Raw genomic sequence first — 16,807 nt, 5'->3', positions numbered from 1 at the left:
GACCATCTGGGTCTGCAGGTGGAGCCTTCGCAGGAATTGTTCACTTTTGTGGATTGTTCCCAGAAGAGCTCATGAGGAATTGTGAGAGACCTAGAGGTGCAGATTGGTAATGCCTTAGTTCCAGTTGATTTCCATGTCTTGGACATCAAGTTAAACTGGAACTCTTCTCTACTACTTGGGAGAGCTTTCTTGTCAACAGTGGGAGAAGTTTGCAACTTGCAAACCAACCAGTTGTGTCTAACACTCATCGATCCTAATGCCCACTACGACCCTATCCCAGTCAAGAAGCCACAGACGATCTCCAGAAGAATCAATGATCCAGGTATCATTGCAGCCTGCCACTGTGGAGATGAGTACGAAACTGAATATCCAGAATCAATCGAGATTCACATAGCAACATCGATCGATAGTTGTAACCAGAGATCGACCGACATACCACATGATGAATCGGTCGATAGTAGTCCGAATGATTGGGAGAACGACAACTACAACCCCGCTATTGACGCTTACACCAGATAAAATATGCATACAGACGAGTATGATGAAGACTATGAGAAGGAACGAGCTATTGAGTACAAAGCTATCCTTGATAAGGAAGATAACCTCTTACACCATTCCTCTTGGAAAAAGAATGCACCATCGATCGACAAGACGAGCTTGCCATCGATCGACACTCAACCTCAACAACGATGTCGAAAAGGAGCATCGACTGACACTGCCTACTACAAATCGATCGACATTGATTGCAACCGTGTGCGAGACGGAGATTACTCGATTGGTAGTTGGGCAGATGAACACCACCACGAGAGCTTTGCAGTAGAAACAGTAACCTACATACCAGGAGCAGATAAACTCCAAGATAACTTCACAGACGAGGAGCTACTCAACATGCAAAAGCACGACGATACAGATCAGATTCAAGCTGAAGCCGCTTGGGAAAGAACCCGATAGATCGACACTCGTCACCAGCTAGCCAAAGATGGTGGAGAACGATGAGGCGTTTATGTTTAAAGAAAAGATGGTGACTTACAACACTGTTATTGATGGTCTTGGAGTGATTGGGAGGTACGATGAGGCGTTTATGTTTAAAGAAAAGATGGTGGAGAACGGTGTGGAACCTACTCTGGTTACTTATAGTGTTCTTGTTAAGGGCTTGATCAAGGCTAAGAGGATTGGTGATGCTTATAGTGTTGTGAAGGAGATGACGGAGAAAGGGTTTCCTCCTAATGTTATTGTGTATAATAATCTGATTGATGGTTTGATCGAGGCAGGGAGTTTGAGCAAAGCTATTGAGGTGAAGGAGGACATGGTTTCGAAGGGGTTGTCTCTGACATCGTCGACATATAATACTCTCATAAAGGGGTATTGCAAGAGCGGTCAAGCAGATGTTGCAGAGCGTCTTTTGAAGGAAATGTTGTCGATGGGTTCAACTATAAATCAGGGTTCCTTTACCTCTGTGATTTGCTTGTTGTGCAGTCATAATATGTTTGACTCAGCAATTGGTTTCGTTGGAGAGATGCTACTGCGTAACATGAGCCCTGGTGGTGGTATACGAACTACATTGATTTATGGTCTCTGTAAGCATGGAAAACACTCAGAGGCAGTAGATCTTTGGTTTAAGTTTCTAGGAAAAGGTTTTGTAGTAGACACTAAGACTTCGAATGCTTTGCTTCATGGACTCTGTGAAGCAGGGAAGCTGGAGGAAGCTTTTAGGATTCAAGAAGAGATATTAGGCCGTGGTTTTGTTATGGGTGCCGCTTCTTATAACACGTTGATTTATGGATATTGCAGAAAGAGGAAATTGGAGGAAGATTTTAAGCTCATGGATGAAATGGTTGAGAGAGGACTTAAGCCTGACAATTATACTTGCAACATATTGATCCGTGGGCTGTTTGATATGAATAAAGTCGAGGAGGCCATACCGTTTTGGGGTTCTTGTAAACGAAATGGTATGATTCAAGATCTTTATACATATTCAGTGATGATAGATGGATGTTGCAAGCAGAAGAGGGCAAGAAACTGTTTGATGAGATTATTGGCAAGAACATGCAGCCAAACACTGTTGTTTACAATCATCTAATCGGAGCATATTGTAGAAGTGGGAGACTATCAATGGCCTCAGATCTCCGTGAAGATATGAGAATCAAAGGCATTTCACCTAATTGTGCTACATATACTTTTCTAATAAAGGGGATGTCGATCATTAGCCGTGTTGAAGAGGCAAAACTCCTCCTTGAGGAGATGAAGGAAGAGGGTTTGGAACCTAATGTCTTTACATTACACAACCTAGTTGAATGTCTATTGCATGAGATGCATACCAAGAACATACTCCCAAACAAGATTACATATACCGTGATGATTGGTGGGTATGCCAGAGATGGGAATGTAACAGAAGCTTCTAGGCTTCTAAATGAGATGAGGGAAAAAGGAATTGTTCCAGATTCTATCACGTACAAAGAATTTATATGTGGGTATCTTAAGCAGCGAGGTGTTTTGCAAGCTTTAGAAGGCTCTGATGAAGAACATTATGCTGCAATCATTAAAGGATGGAGAAAGACAGATACAGTAGCTGACTAGCTGACGAATAAGTATAAGAAAAGGTTTATGTTTTGGTTCTCGGAGATCATTTTAGTTGATCTGATTGCTTCAGTTTCCCGATGGAAATTGTTCTGATCTGTGTATACTGATGGCTTATATTTGCAGTTGGTAGATCAAGTGGTGTTCTCAGTTTCGATGGTCCTAGTCACGCCCAGGATTTGCATCTTGGTTGTAGAGAAAACACAATTAGCATGGCATTACTTGGTAAATGCATATGGTTCGTTGCATCTTACAAGTAGTGTAGTTTGTTACGTGGTTATCCAGCCACGTTCATTTAACAACGTCAGAGAGAAAAGGTGTTACTGTTGGCATCATAGGCTGTATATGGGTGATTTAAAAATCCAAGTTACTGACGCCCCTCCTCATGTTTAAAATTTGAGTGCCTCAGATTAAAAGCCATATGGTAGATTATGGATCAGAGCAGGCACTACGGACAGCACTCCTGAAAAGATTATACAAGTACAATAATCTATATACAGCTTTCTACCTTTTGTATGTTGCAGCAGGCCTGGGCATTTTAACCTGGACCCGAAGACCTGAACCGGAACCGATCCAAAAATACCCGACCCAGAATCGAACCGAAAATTTACAAGTACTTTTTGGGTCTAATTTTTTTTTACCCGAAAGAACCGGAACCGAAAAGGAACCGACCCGAATAGACCCAGACCCGAAAAGAACCGACCCGAATAGATCCGACCCGATAAGAACCGATTTGTACCCGACTTAAAACATGTATATCTAAAACATGTATATCTAAAACTATGATATTTTTGTGTTCTATTTTATATATATTATTTTATGATTTAGTTGAAATATCTTTTGTTAACAACATTTGTTATTATTTTTTAACATTTATTAGGTAATATAAAGCTTTAATATGTAATATTTAGAGTTTTAAAAGTTTTATTTTAATTATTAATAGTTTCATTTAAGTTGTTTTGTAAAATTTTAGATATATATGACAAATATTCAACTAAAGTTGATGGAATTGGGTATATCATGTCATTTTCAGATCCTAAATACCCGAATCCGACCCGAACTTGATATGGACCCGAAAAATTACGAGTATTTTATGGGTATTTTAATTATAGACCCGAACCGATCCGGACCCGAGAAGAACCGACCCGAACCCGAACCGAAAATTTCTAAATACCTATTGGGTCTAAATATTTAGGACCCGAAAAAATCCGGACCCGAAAAGAACCGGCCGAACCCGACCCGAAGATCCCAACGCCCAGGCCTATGTTGCAGCTTATAATTTTATGCTTCAAGTTTAGCGACAGTAAGAATCACACTAAGATTCTTTTATCGGATTTTACGCACTTTTTTAATGCACTTACCCTTATATTAAATACTTTTCTTCAGATATCAGTGAAAGATCCAAACACTATGGACAGTCAATCAAAAGCAGCATCCATGGCTGCTACTCCAGTTCATTGCATAAGCATGAGAGTGGACCAAAATGGCTTCTCCGTTCCAGGTCACATAAATGTAAATACGTCTTGAAACTCCACTTATAATTCGTCTTGCTTAATCTCTCTATTTGACTGACAGTATTGATTTCTTTTGTCTTTCTCTTCCCCCTTGTGTTTCAGAGAGCTTAAGAGGTTGATTGTTTGCAGATTCTACATTAGATTTGGGTTTTTGTTTTTCTAGAATCTACTTTTTCTCCAATCAAGATTTTGGTAAAATAGATTTCCTATTTTATAGGGAAACCAGATTCTAACTCTTTTGACATTTTTCACATAAAAACCAAAATCCAGATTTTATGGGTTTCTATTTGTATCCCACGATTACTTTTTTTCTTCTGTTTTTTTAACAAACTATTAATTATATTAATATATAAAAAACACATCAATTTTTATAAAACTAACACAAACTCACGAAAATAATCTTCTCTACATATCAAACTATTAGAGTTTTGTATATTTAAATGAATTCCACAATAATTTAATCATATTTTATACCATAAACCTTAAAGTAAAATAATTATTTTTTGAAATTATAAATATTATATATTTATTAAACTAGAATTTATTTTTATCCTAAAAATCGATATATAATGCAATATTTTGTAATATTTAAATTAAATAAATTTAATATAATTTATTAAAATTTATAAAAATACATTCAAATTTTATTTAGTCTTTCAAATAATAAACTAACTAATAATTGTGTACTATTTGATATGTCCAGAATCAAATAGTACTTTAAAAATATAAATATAAATATCAGTTTATATATTTTAATTCGGGAATATTTTTTAAAATATATAAATAATTTTAAAATAATTTATAAAATAAATAATGTATTTTACGGGGTGAGATTTTATGTTTTCTATTATTTCTATAATAAGTAATATTTTATTAATTTTACTAAGAATCAACAAAATAATTTATTTATCATTCAAATTTAAATTCTAAAACAGTGAGTTGAAAACTACTAAGAATCAAATTATTAAATAATTTTATGTGTGCTTTAATAATATTAGTTTATATATTTTTCAAAAAGACATTTTACTATTAATCATTTTTTTCATTTTATTAATTTTAGAAACAAAGACCAAAAACTAAAACAACCATTCATGCTTTTCAAAAAACTAGAATCTACTGCAAAATCAAAAACCAAAATTTAAAAACTAAAATCTAAAAACCAAAATCCAAAAACCAAAAACCAGAAACCAAAATCTAAAAACTAACAAAACAATCATCACCTAAGCCAGTTTTCGTCGGAGCAGTTTAGAACTAATTATAACCAGACACGTCGTCGGGGCCACAATTTTTGCATAATTTTTTGCCTAGGGAGATTATTCCGTTGATTTGAAAGGTAACGATTTCTAATGATATCAACTAATTCAACAACATTTCATCGTTAGTAAAGATTCAGTGGGGGTTGTTTCTTTTATTTTCTACACAATTTTTATTCATTATTATCTATTGTGGAGGTGAAAATTTATTATTTTTGGTGTACATAAAAGAGGGGAAAATCGCATAAAAAAACTTCAAGTTGGCAGCCACTTACGCTTTAAACTCTGAGAGTATTTTTCAAGCAGTTTAAACATTTAAATTGACACTTTTATCAAAAAAAAATTCCAACCAGCTTACTTATTCATCAAATCAAAATAGTAACCGGTACTGTTCAAAATCGATGACGTGTCGTTTTTCTTTTTTTTCCCTTTTTTTTTAAATTATTTTATTAATAAAATAAATATTAAAATATAAAAATTCAAAACAAATCATTAAATAGAAATTGTCGAAAATACCATTTTCAAAGTACCACTTTTCATGTTTACACTAACCACTTTTACCCTCATCTTTAATGAAGGGTAAAAGATATTTATAACCTTTTCATTAACTTTGACAAAAAAAAATATAGTTAGCTAATCTAAACTTAAAACATCAACTCTAAACCCTAAATCATCAACCCTAAACCCTAAACCTTCAAATCTAAACCCTAAAACATCAACTCTAAACCCTAAACGTAAACCATAAACCTTAAATCTAAACTTAAAACATCAAATTTAAATCCTAAATCATCAACTATAAACCCTAAACCATGAAACATCAACTCTAAACCCTAAACCCCGAAACATCAACTCTAAACCCTAAACCCTAAACCTTCAAATCTAAACCCATAAACATCAACTCTAAACTCTAAACCCTAAACGTAAACCCTAAACCCTATATTTTTCTAAAATTTGAACCCTAAAACCCTAAACCTCCAAATCTAAACCCTAAAACATCAAACTCTAAACCGTAAACGTAAACCCTAAACCCTAAAACCCTAAACCTTCAAATCTAAACTCTAACACATCAACTCTAGGGTTTTAGGGTTTAGGATTTAGGATTTCGGGTTTAGGGTTCAGAGTTTAGGAGTTAGGGTTTAGAGTTAAAGGTTTAGGGTTTAGAGTTGATATTACAGGGTTTAGGGTTAAATTTTTAGGGTTTAGAGTTTACTTTTTAGGGTTTAGAGTTTAGTGTTGATAGTTTAGGGTTTAGTGTTGATGGTTAAGGGGTTTAGAGTTGAAGTTTAGAGTTTAGGGTTTAGAGTTGAAGGTTTAGGGTTTAGGGTTTAGAGTTGATGTTTCAGGGTTTAGGGTTTAGAGTTGATGTTTTCGGGCTTAGGGTTCGTATTTCAAAAAAAAAAAAGGTTTAAGATTGATGGTTTAGGGTTTAGGTTCGTATTTCAAAAAAAAGGTTTAGGATTAAAGGTTTTGGTTTTAGAGTTGAGTTTTAGGGTTTAGGGTTTGAATTTCGAAATAGTATAATTCGAAAAAAAAGTAAAAAAATTATTTTTATTATTTTTTATTTTTATTTATTTAAATATTTATTTATTATATATATAAAGAACAAGGACATATGACTCTTTTGCCATTTTAAGAATAAAATATTTTTGAAAATATCCTTTTAATGGTGGTAAAAATGAAAAGTGGTAGCATGAAAGTGGTAAACATGTAATTTTCTCATCATTAAAATCACTAAAAATTCACAAAAAAACAAAATATCACCAATTTTTTTTAAAAAAAATTATTAATAAAAAAAATACAAAAATAAAAAAAATTCATAAAAAACTCAAAACAAATCATAAAAAGTAAATAAAATTCACAAAAACTCAAAAAATTCACAAAATATATTTTAAATTATTGTATTAATAAAATAAATATAAAAATAATCACCCAAAAATTTAAAAAAATAAAATATTCACATTAATATTTAATAAAATACAGAAAATATAAAAGAAATCATTAAAAAAATCAAAATAAAAATCATAGCAATTCACAAAAATCAAGAATAAAATTATATGTGGTTTTATAAATGCGACTAAGGAATAACGTGCATTGAATGCTATAAACTGGCTACCGTCAAGCTATCATTAGTATACATTTTTCCCTTTAACAATCCTCAGCTTTTCCAAATCCAACCAACACACACATAGAACATAACAAATTAAAAAACAATCCAAAACAGCAATCAGTCTCTGGGTTATGATTACTCTAATTCAGATTAGAAAAATTCATTATCTTCAAATGATTCTCGTGAATGATTTGTTTTAAAATTTTAATGAATTTTTATATTTTTTGTATTTTAATATTTATTTTATTAATAAAATAATTTAAAATATTCTTTGTGAATTTTTTGAATTTTTCTGAATTTTATTGACTTCTTATGATTTGTTTTGATTTTTTTATGAATTTTTTATATTTTCTGTATTTTTATATTTATTTATTAATAAAATAATTTTATTTTGGTTAAATATTTTGATTTTTTGTGAATTTTTAGTGATTTTTATGATTTGTTTAGAATTGTTTATGGATTTTTATATTTTATTTATTTTATACTTATTTTATTAATAATATAATATAAATATTGTTGTGAATATTTTATTTTTGTAAAATTTTAATATTATTTTTACATTTATTTTATCAATAAAATAATTTAAAATACTTTTTGTGAATTTTTTGAATTTTGTGAATTTTATTGACTTTTTATGATTTGTTTTGAATTTTTTATGAATTTTTTATATTTTTGAATTTTTTTATTAATAAAATAATTAAAAAATTTTGATGAATATTTTGATTTTTTGCGAATTTTTAGTGATTTGTATGATTATTTTTTGAATTTTTTATGAATTTTTATATTTCCTTTATTTTAATATTTATTTTATTAATAAAAAAAATTTAAAAAAATTCAAAAAAAAAAGAAAACAACACTTCATCGATTTTGAACAGTATTGGTTACCGTTTTGACTTGATGTACAAGTAAGCCAGGTTGGAGGTTTCTTTTGATAAAAATGTCTCTTTGAAAGTTTAAAGTGCTTGTGAAATACTCTCAGGGTTTAAAGTGTAAGTGACTACCAATTTGAAGGGTTTTTTTATGTGATTTTCCCTATAAAAGAGTAGAAAGAAACAAGAATTAAAATTTTCTGCTTCCACTGTTGATGCTTTTGATTTTATTATACCCTAAACAGATATTGATTTGAGAAAATGTAAAAATCAATACAAATCAGAGATTGATTTTCTAGACTCACGTTGCCAATCATATATTCCGTGTAGAAAGATGGTATGAAAGTTAGTAAGCAGTGGATATAGTACTCACGATCCCTAAGGTTGTTTTGCCAATTGCCATTATTATCCTATTACGAGTGACTATTTAAAAATTATAGGAGTTAATCATCCGCTATGGAATGTTAATATATGTTTCTTCACCTAAGGCCAGGTATTATCGGATGGATTCTCGCAATGGGTGGATGATACGTAGCTTGTACACACTTAACGACTGAAAGGTTAACTGAGTTTGGGTGATTTGAGAGAGACGATTACCCAAAACGCTGGGATATGTGAAACATGCAAATGCGTAAGCTCACCGGCTTTTTTAATGAAAGGAACCAAGGAAACATACAGATACCAAACAATTTGCACGTGGGTATGGACCATACTCTCTATATCCGTATCGAAGTTCCATAGATTCTAGGTTCTTCTGTCATAACGTGTGAATAGAATTATTATATATTTATTATAGATAAATAATTTATAGTAAAAAAGAATTTGTGAAAAGGAATAGGTAAAGTCATTTGTCAAGTCATCCAGCTTTCATGCCCGCCCCCCCCCCCCCCCCCCCCCCCCCCCCCTTTCGCCGACTGAGATCCAGCAATATAGACCACATGATCTGCCGTCTAAATAGAATATGCACATATGTATGCATGATTCATTATATACTGTAAACATATATGCGTAATATAGCATGTAGAAATGTAAATTCATACATCAAACCCATTCCGTACAGTACGGGCGTGCAGACTGAATCTTTAGTCTGAAAACCACTCGACTTAACTCTTGAGTCGAAAATAAAGAAACAAATATTCACTCCTCGTTTTATGTAGAAGTGTTAACTCTAAAATGTACGTCATGTGTTTAAAATTAAATAAATGAGCAAAATAAAAAATGAATCAAACCAAAGTAAAAATTAAAATTGTAAAAAGTTTAGATGATGTTTTATTAGAACTAGAACCAAATCAAAATCCAGACTTAATTAACCAAATGCGAGAGTAGTCCGAGAATCTCTAATAATTATCGAATTATATATAAGTAATTATCGTACTATCGAATTTTTATCTTAGAATTCAAAATTTATGGACTTTAATATTCTTTATAGGTTTCTGCCTCTTAATTGTTAGGTAATATTCAACGAAAGATTGCGAAACTTAAATATGAGGATTGATTATCATTTATTTGTTGATATAGTATTTGACAAATTAAAATGAATTGTTTTGAAAGATAATAATTTTTGTGTTTAAAATATCATTAATTTATATACTAATATATATTTTAGATGTAAACATATTTAAAATTTTTATTAATCTTTTGGTAATCAAGTTTAACCTTCATTTCATATACATACACACACTGCATGTGTAATCATTTTTGAATACTTAAATATGTAAATTTTGATGACGAATAACACAATGATTTAATAAATATTTAAATTTTTGAAACTATATTTTATTTTCAATATTTATTTTTTAGTATTTATTATTTTGTAATTAAGGATTTTTAATTAAAAAGGGTAAAATCTGTAGGAAGTTTTAATATGAACGTTTTCTAAGCGTAATCAAAAACCATAAACATAATTTTAATTTAATACTATATGATTGATTTGCTTCAGTGGTACACACCGCAAGCCACACATTTGTATGATTTTAATTTAATTTTTATGTGGAATTATTTTTTTTATTTTCAAATATGATTTCTTTAAAATTTAGAACAAATTTAAGATAAAAGTTGGCCAATAAATTACAGAGAAAAACAAAAGTTGGCTACGAAATCACACAAAATTAAAGACGTAACTATTCAAAGTGTGAATGTATTTTATTTGATACTAAGGCTATCTCAAAATATATAGTCTCCAATGATTAATTCATAACTATATAAGCTGACACTACAAGAAAACGTTTCTATAACAACGAAGATTTACGAGGAAATTATTTCCTCGTAAATTTACATGGCGTTTACAACGAAATTACGAGGAGTCCAAAATTCATCGTAAACTCGATGTAACTTTACGACGAAACAGTTGCGTCGTAAAGTCAATGTTAGTTTACGACGAAAGTACGTGGAAAGATAAATTCGTCGTAACCGTTACATCGACATTACAACGAAACATGTTACCATTATATTTAGGTGAAAACGTGTATTCTATGTGCTTTAAAGCGGTTATAAGTTCGTGTAAAATCGTTGTTATATCCATGTAAAACATTCTTTGTAAAATCCATGTAAAACATTCCTTGTAAAATCGTTGTTTATATTTATGTTTGTATTATGAATTTAAATATTGTATGACTTTTAAATGCTTTTTAAAAATATGTTTTTTATTTTCATATTTCGTTTTAAAATCTAAAATATTTTAAATTTCGAATATTAAATATAAATTCAAATTTATTATATACTAATAATAATATAATAAGAATTGATGTAAACTCCTCGTAAACATTACATGGAGTTTACATCGAATGTTTACGAGTGATTAACATCGAAAGATTTACGAGGATTTTACATCGAAATGTTTACGTGTTCTTTACAACGAAAATGTTTACGTGTGCTTTACATCAAAATCATTACGTGGGCTTTACCACGAAATCTTACGTGTCGTTTATGACGAATACTTTCACTGCACTTTACGAGGAATATATTTCGTCGTAAACGTAACGAGCCGTTTACGACGAAACCTCCGTTAAGACGGTCGTTTAACAACGAAACGTCTTTCGAGGTTAATTCGTCGTAACACCCCGTTTACGACGAACTTACAACGAATACTGCCCTCGTAAAAAATATGTTTTCTTGTAGTGTGATTCTTAAACATCTCATCGACATGTTGGGGATCAAATATTTGCTTCATCTTATCGTAACAGCTAAAAAGATAGCATTCCGGAAAAATCAAATTGCCCTATGTTCATATTTGTACATAAAATATATATAGCACATTCATGACGTTGATAACTTGTGGGTACTCCAAAACCTCATTATGTTCCTTTGTTAGCAAGGACTGTTCGATCACTGGCTCAATAGAGAGAGTTTACAAAGATGCAGATGTTTTGCACTTTAGCAAAGTGTGGGTTACACAACTGAGGATAGCTTTTAAATCAATATATCACTATTTTCCGAAGAGAAGAAGAAGAAAAAACAACCTTTAAAGGCAATTTGTTAGAAGACTGGTCATGATGACAAAAGAGAGAAGAACGATTCACTTAGCCAACAAAAACTCCTTGATAGAGAGTGATAATGTCAACATGAGTAATTGGTGATATTCCTTCTTTGTTAAACTCTCCAAGACATCCAAGAACCCAACCAACGGTGTCGTCACCTCCTGCAAACTATAAAACAAACACCATAGCACATTATAATAGCTAAAAACAATAGTTAAGAAAATATGAGGCTGGACAAATATTGTGTGAACTTACCATAATCCTCAACTCATAGCTCTGCATTCCCACATTCATCTAATTCTACTGCCCCACTCTCCAAACATGCCAATCCAAATTAAACAAACTCATTTGGCTTCGTTTCCGTGAGATCAAAAATATGTCTAATTTATAGAATAAACAGTGAAAATTTCAATATCATAACATATTTGATCCAGAATAAAAAATAAATAAACTTTAGATCAAACACTTGTTTTCACAAAAACACTAATTAAAACTCCAATATCAAAACCTAATCCAAAAAAAAACCTTCACACAGTTCCAGTTATGATAATTTGGTTTGCGTTACTTTGGTTCATCATAGACGGTTATGCTGAAAACTTCTTCAAGCGACTCATGACGGTGTGTCCCTTATCGATGGAAGGCCTGACAAAAAACAAAATAAACCAAGATTAAGTTACATATCTTCTTAAACTATGGAGTTCATAATCCTACTTACGCAAGACTTTTTGAGCATTAAAACTTCATTTGGGTCTCTCTCGAGCATCTTTCTTATCAGATATTAAGCATTTCAGACAAAGATTTCTTCTTATGTTTCTATTTAGATTGATAACAGACATGAGAAAACCATCATAAAGCATATAAAAGTTTGTGAAAGTAACAATCTTACATCCCAAACCAAAGCTGGAGCCATAGTAGCATTTAAATCATCACTCCAAATAAGTGATTATGGATCGTAGTCCTTGGTCAAAATTTCAGCCGGAACGGAAAATGGACTCCAACCGCATCCGTGAAGTTTTCTCCTTCTAACAACAATATATATCTTAGGAAAACAAATATTTCAGCATAAAGAAAATAGCAGGCTTGAGGAACAGAGATAACCCAAAATCAAACAAAATTATAATATGGATATTGTCTTAGCAAGAAGATCATTACTGAATAAGGTTCACCGGACCTCAGACGCCATTTGAAGCCGTAAAATTAAACTGAGTCTCCAATCTCGTGGTACTACCCCTAAAAAGAAACGTTTGATTCTTCTCCAGAAGAAAATACCATTTTCTTAAGTTTCCAAGGCAGAGTATATGAAAACTATCCAACCTGAGATTGTAAATCGGCAGGAACAATCGCGACTGATTTCCACTCCCTGATGATTTTGTTGTGGAGTATTAGTCGAAGCGCAGAGATTTGGAAAAGAGGTATATGTAGCTATAAGTTTTAGGAAATGGCAAGAGTTGAATAAATATTTATTGTTTCAGTTAATAATGGGGCTTTAAGATTCATCAATGTGGAAAGGTGGCGTTCCAAAGGAGGTTCAGAGAAGGTGGAAAAACTAAATTTGATTAAAAAAAAGAAGGTGGAGAGGCGAAGAAGACGATTGGACGAATGGTGGATTTCTAGTGATAAAACAAATTTGGGCCAGAGTTAATTTTTTGGAACCACGAAAGCCTAATTTGATTTTTAATTGACAAAGCAAGTAACGTGGCAAAAAGAAGGTTTCTCATTGGTTGATTTTTCATGCTTACGTGGATAAGCTCAATGGAGCTCATATCCTCCTTTTAGTATTGTAAGCAGATTTGGGCCAGAGTTAATTTTTTGGAACCACGAAAGCCTAATTTGATTTTTAGTTGACAAAGCAAGTAACGTGACAAAAATAAGGTTTCTCATTAGTTGATTTTTCATGCCTACGTAAATAGGTTCAATGGAGCTCATATCCTCCTTTTAGTATTGTAAGATTGTACGCTTAGACCCAAACCAATCAATTTTTTAGTAACCATGCATGCATGATTCCATCCTTTTAAGATATACCCATCGACAAATGAAGCTTTTTGGTTTAATGTTTAGAAAAAAAAATATTTACATCATACCAAATGTTTAACACATATACATAACATACATGAATGATGTGTATGTATAGATGTGTGCATATAAATATCATAAGAAGGACCGAAAAGAGCAATTCAACACCAATCACTTCATACCATATAGCAAGCACACTCAACAGTCTCATGGCTACTAAATTCATCATCCTCGCTCAAGTCCACCGCTCCAAAATCTCAATTTCGACCCGGAAACCTCGTAAACGCAACGAAAACAAGCCCCGGCCATCAAAATCCATAAGCGAAAACATGTTCAACAATGCTTTTCCTGGAAAAACGCGTACGGAAATCTATTATAATGACCTTAAAAAATCAGACCCTCTAGCTAATGCACTATTGTTTATGGAAGACCAGCCAGTTAAAGAAGAGGAGACGAGCCAACAAGAACACGGGGAGCTGTACAACCTCAACCGCAAAGACGGTAAGTCGGTAATCGCAACAGAATACGGAGATTTGAGACGTGAAGTTGCTCAAATAAGCTTGTTTTGGTACATGAAATGTTCCATAAGCTATATATTAAGGAAGGCACGAGCGTTTTACAATGAGTTTTCTTGTGATGCTTGTGTTGGGAGTAGCACTATGGTTGTGGTCGATCCATATTTTTCTGTTCCGGTTTTACCTTACAATAATTAATTAATATCGTAAAGTGTACGTGATAGAAAAGGTTGTATTTAGTTAGTAACTTCGTTGTGTTGAAAGTCTTCATATGTATAATGAAAAACATCAATGTATGTAACTAATGTTGTATTTATATTAATTCCGTGTAGTGCTGTGTTTCGACATGCGTACTACAATAAGAAATACACTTCCAATATTATATTACAATATCGAATGAACTAGCTACAGATAATTAACTAGAGCTATATGATAACAATAACTAACTAGATGTATATGAGTGGGCAATAAATATGAATAATTGGGAATGTTAACACACCATGTTTGTTTCTGTATTTATATTAAATTTTGAATATTTCGAAATATTCAAAGTCATCATATTGTTTTTGTACATATATTTAAATTTTGAATATTTCGGAATATTCAAAAGTTACCATGTTTGTGTTTTGTACATGTTTTAAACCTTTGCCATGTATAACAAAGAGATCGATTGTCTAGGTGAGAGAAAGTCGTTTTGCTCTAGTTTAAGATTTTATATCTATACAGAGTCTTAAATTACTATTAATGTTGTCATTTAAATTTGAGACTGTTTCAAGTTTATTAAAAAATTGCTTAAGTTTTGGACTGTTTCAAGTTTGTTACGATCTAATTATTATATACACTACAAGAAAACAGCGGCATACTGAGGGAAAAAATCGTCGGTATGTCGTCGGAATAACGCTATTCCGACGACATACCGACGACAAAAGTCCTCGGAAATAACTCCTCGGAAATTCATTTTTCCTCGGAAATCCCTCGAAAATTTCCGACGGAATTCCGAGGAACTGAATTTTCGAGGAAACTCCAAGGACCACTAGATCGTTGGAAAGTTCCTCGGAATATACCGAGGGAGGACTTCCTCGGTATATTCCGAGGAAATTTCCGATCGTCCAATCCTCGGAAGTTCCGACGAAATATTCCTCGGAATTTGCATCGGGAATTTCCGAGGAACGTAGCCCTCAGAAATTTCCGAGGAATGTAGCCCCTCGGAAAATTCCGAGGAGGAACATTCCCTCGGATTTTTTTTTTAAATTCCGACGACTTATTCCGAGGAAAAGGTCCTCGGAAAATTCCGAGGAACATTCCCTCGGATTTTTTTTTAAAATTCCGACGACTTATTCCGAGGAAAAGGTCGTCGGAAATTTCCGAGGGTGCTTTTCCTCGGAATTTCAAAAAAATTAATTTTAAAAAAATTATTTTTTAAAAAAAAATTAAAATTTGTGAAATTTAAATTCGAAAATATAAAATTAAAATTAAAACTGAAAACATATTAGATAATTCAAAGTTCTACAAATAAAAATAAAATATTCCGAGTTTTTGGTTAAAAAAAAATTACGGGTCTTGAATGTTCGGGAACACCTCGTTCGGGTACATCCTCTTCATCATCTTCATCATCTGCTCGTTCAGCTTCTTCTGTGTCTCATAGCGCGTCTGTTGAGCTGCCATCTGGGTCTCCAACGCAGATATCCGATCATCCTTGTCCTTCAGCTGAGCCGTAAGAACTTCTGAATCAACATATGGCGGTGGTGCATAAGAAGGAGCAGCCAACCGGGAGCGACGACCCAAACCGACCAAACGTCCCTTCTTCTTTGAAACCGACTGAAATATAAATAGCCAAATTTAAATAATATAAATTGATGATAAAATAAAAATCAAGAAATAAATAAATTGAACTTTAAAAAAAAAGAACTTACCGATTCAACGATTTCGTTGATTCGAAACCGGGACAAGTTGGTCGAAGCCGTCGAAGCGTCATCCTCGGTTTGAAGCTGAGACACTTCGTCTACCACCTGAGTTTGGACCAGGTCGACCACGTCCCTCACAAGACCGTCATCAATCTGGCCGGTCTTCTTGTTGGTATACGCCCTCTTCATTAGGGCGAGATCATCAACCGGGTCGCCATCATTTTCTTCCGCCTTGAAAAAAAACATAAATTAAAGAAACATTAGAAATTAGAAGAAATGCACAATAAATTAAAATTCTGAAACTCAAATAATTGAAGAAAAAGCGGTTGAACTTACCATGCGATCTCCCAGAGTGACAATAGATTGAGCACCCAAGTTATGCTTGTAGATGCCCTTCCCTTTACGGTAGCTCCTGCGGTTGGTGGAGTTGGTGGAAGAAGTTTCTTTCGTCTCTTCCTTATCCCAATGCGCACACAACTCCTTCCAGACCGTGTCTTTCATCGACTTTGGAACCTTTTAATAATAATAAAAAGAAAATATTTTAATAAATAAAAAAATAGTTTAATAAATTTAAAAATT

At 32.6% G+C, this 16,807-nt stretch overlaps 1 protein-coding gene and 1 pseudogene across 1 annotated transcript; both read left to right on the top strand.

Moving 5' to 3' along the window:
- The first annotated feature begins 979 nt into the window (after nucleotides 1-979).
- On the top strand, nucleotides 980-3,287 carry LOC106373907 (annotated as a pseudogene).
- Nucleotides 3,288-13,954: 10,667 nt separating this feature from the next.
- Nucleotides 13,955-14,678, top strand: LOC106373906. Its single transcript, XM_013814020.3, has one exon. The coding sequence runs from the start codon at nucleotides 14,019-14,021 to the stop codon at nucleotides 14,520-14,522; it is 504 nt and encodes a 167-aa protein (XP_013669474.1). The 5' UTR covers nucleotides 13,955-14,018; the 3' UTR covers nucleotides 14,523-14,678.
- The last annotated feature ends 2,129 nt before the right edge of the window (nucleotides 14,679-16,807 follow it).

The sequence above is a fragment of the Brassica napus genome, chromosome C1 (assembly GCF_020379485.1).
Source record: "Brassica napus cultivar Da-Ae chromosome C1, Da-Ae, whole genome shotgun sequence".
NCBI classification, from domain to species: Eukaryota; Viridiplantae; Streptophyta; class Magnoliopsida; order Brassicales; family Brassicaceae; genus Brassica; species Brassica napus.
The sequence above is the reverse complement of the archived record's forward strand: the minus strand, read 5'-3'. Positions and strand labels throughout refer to the sequence as shown.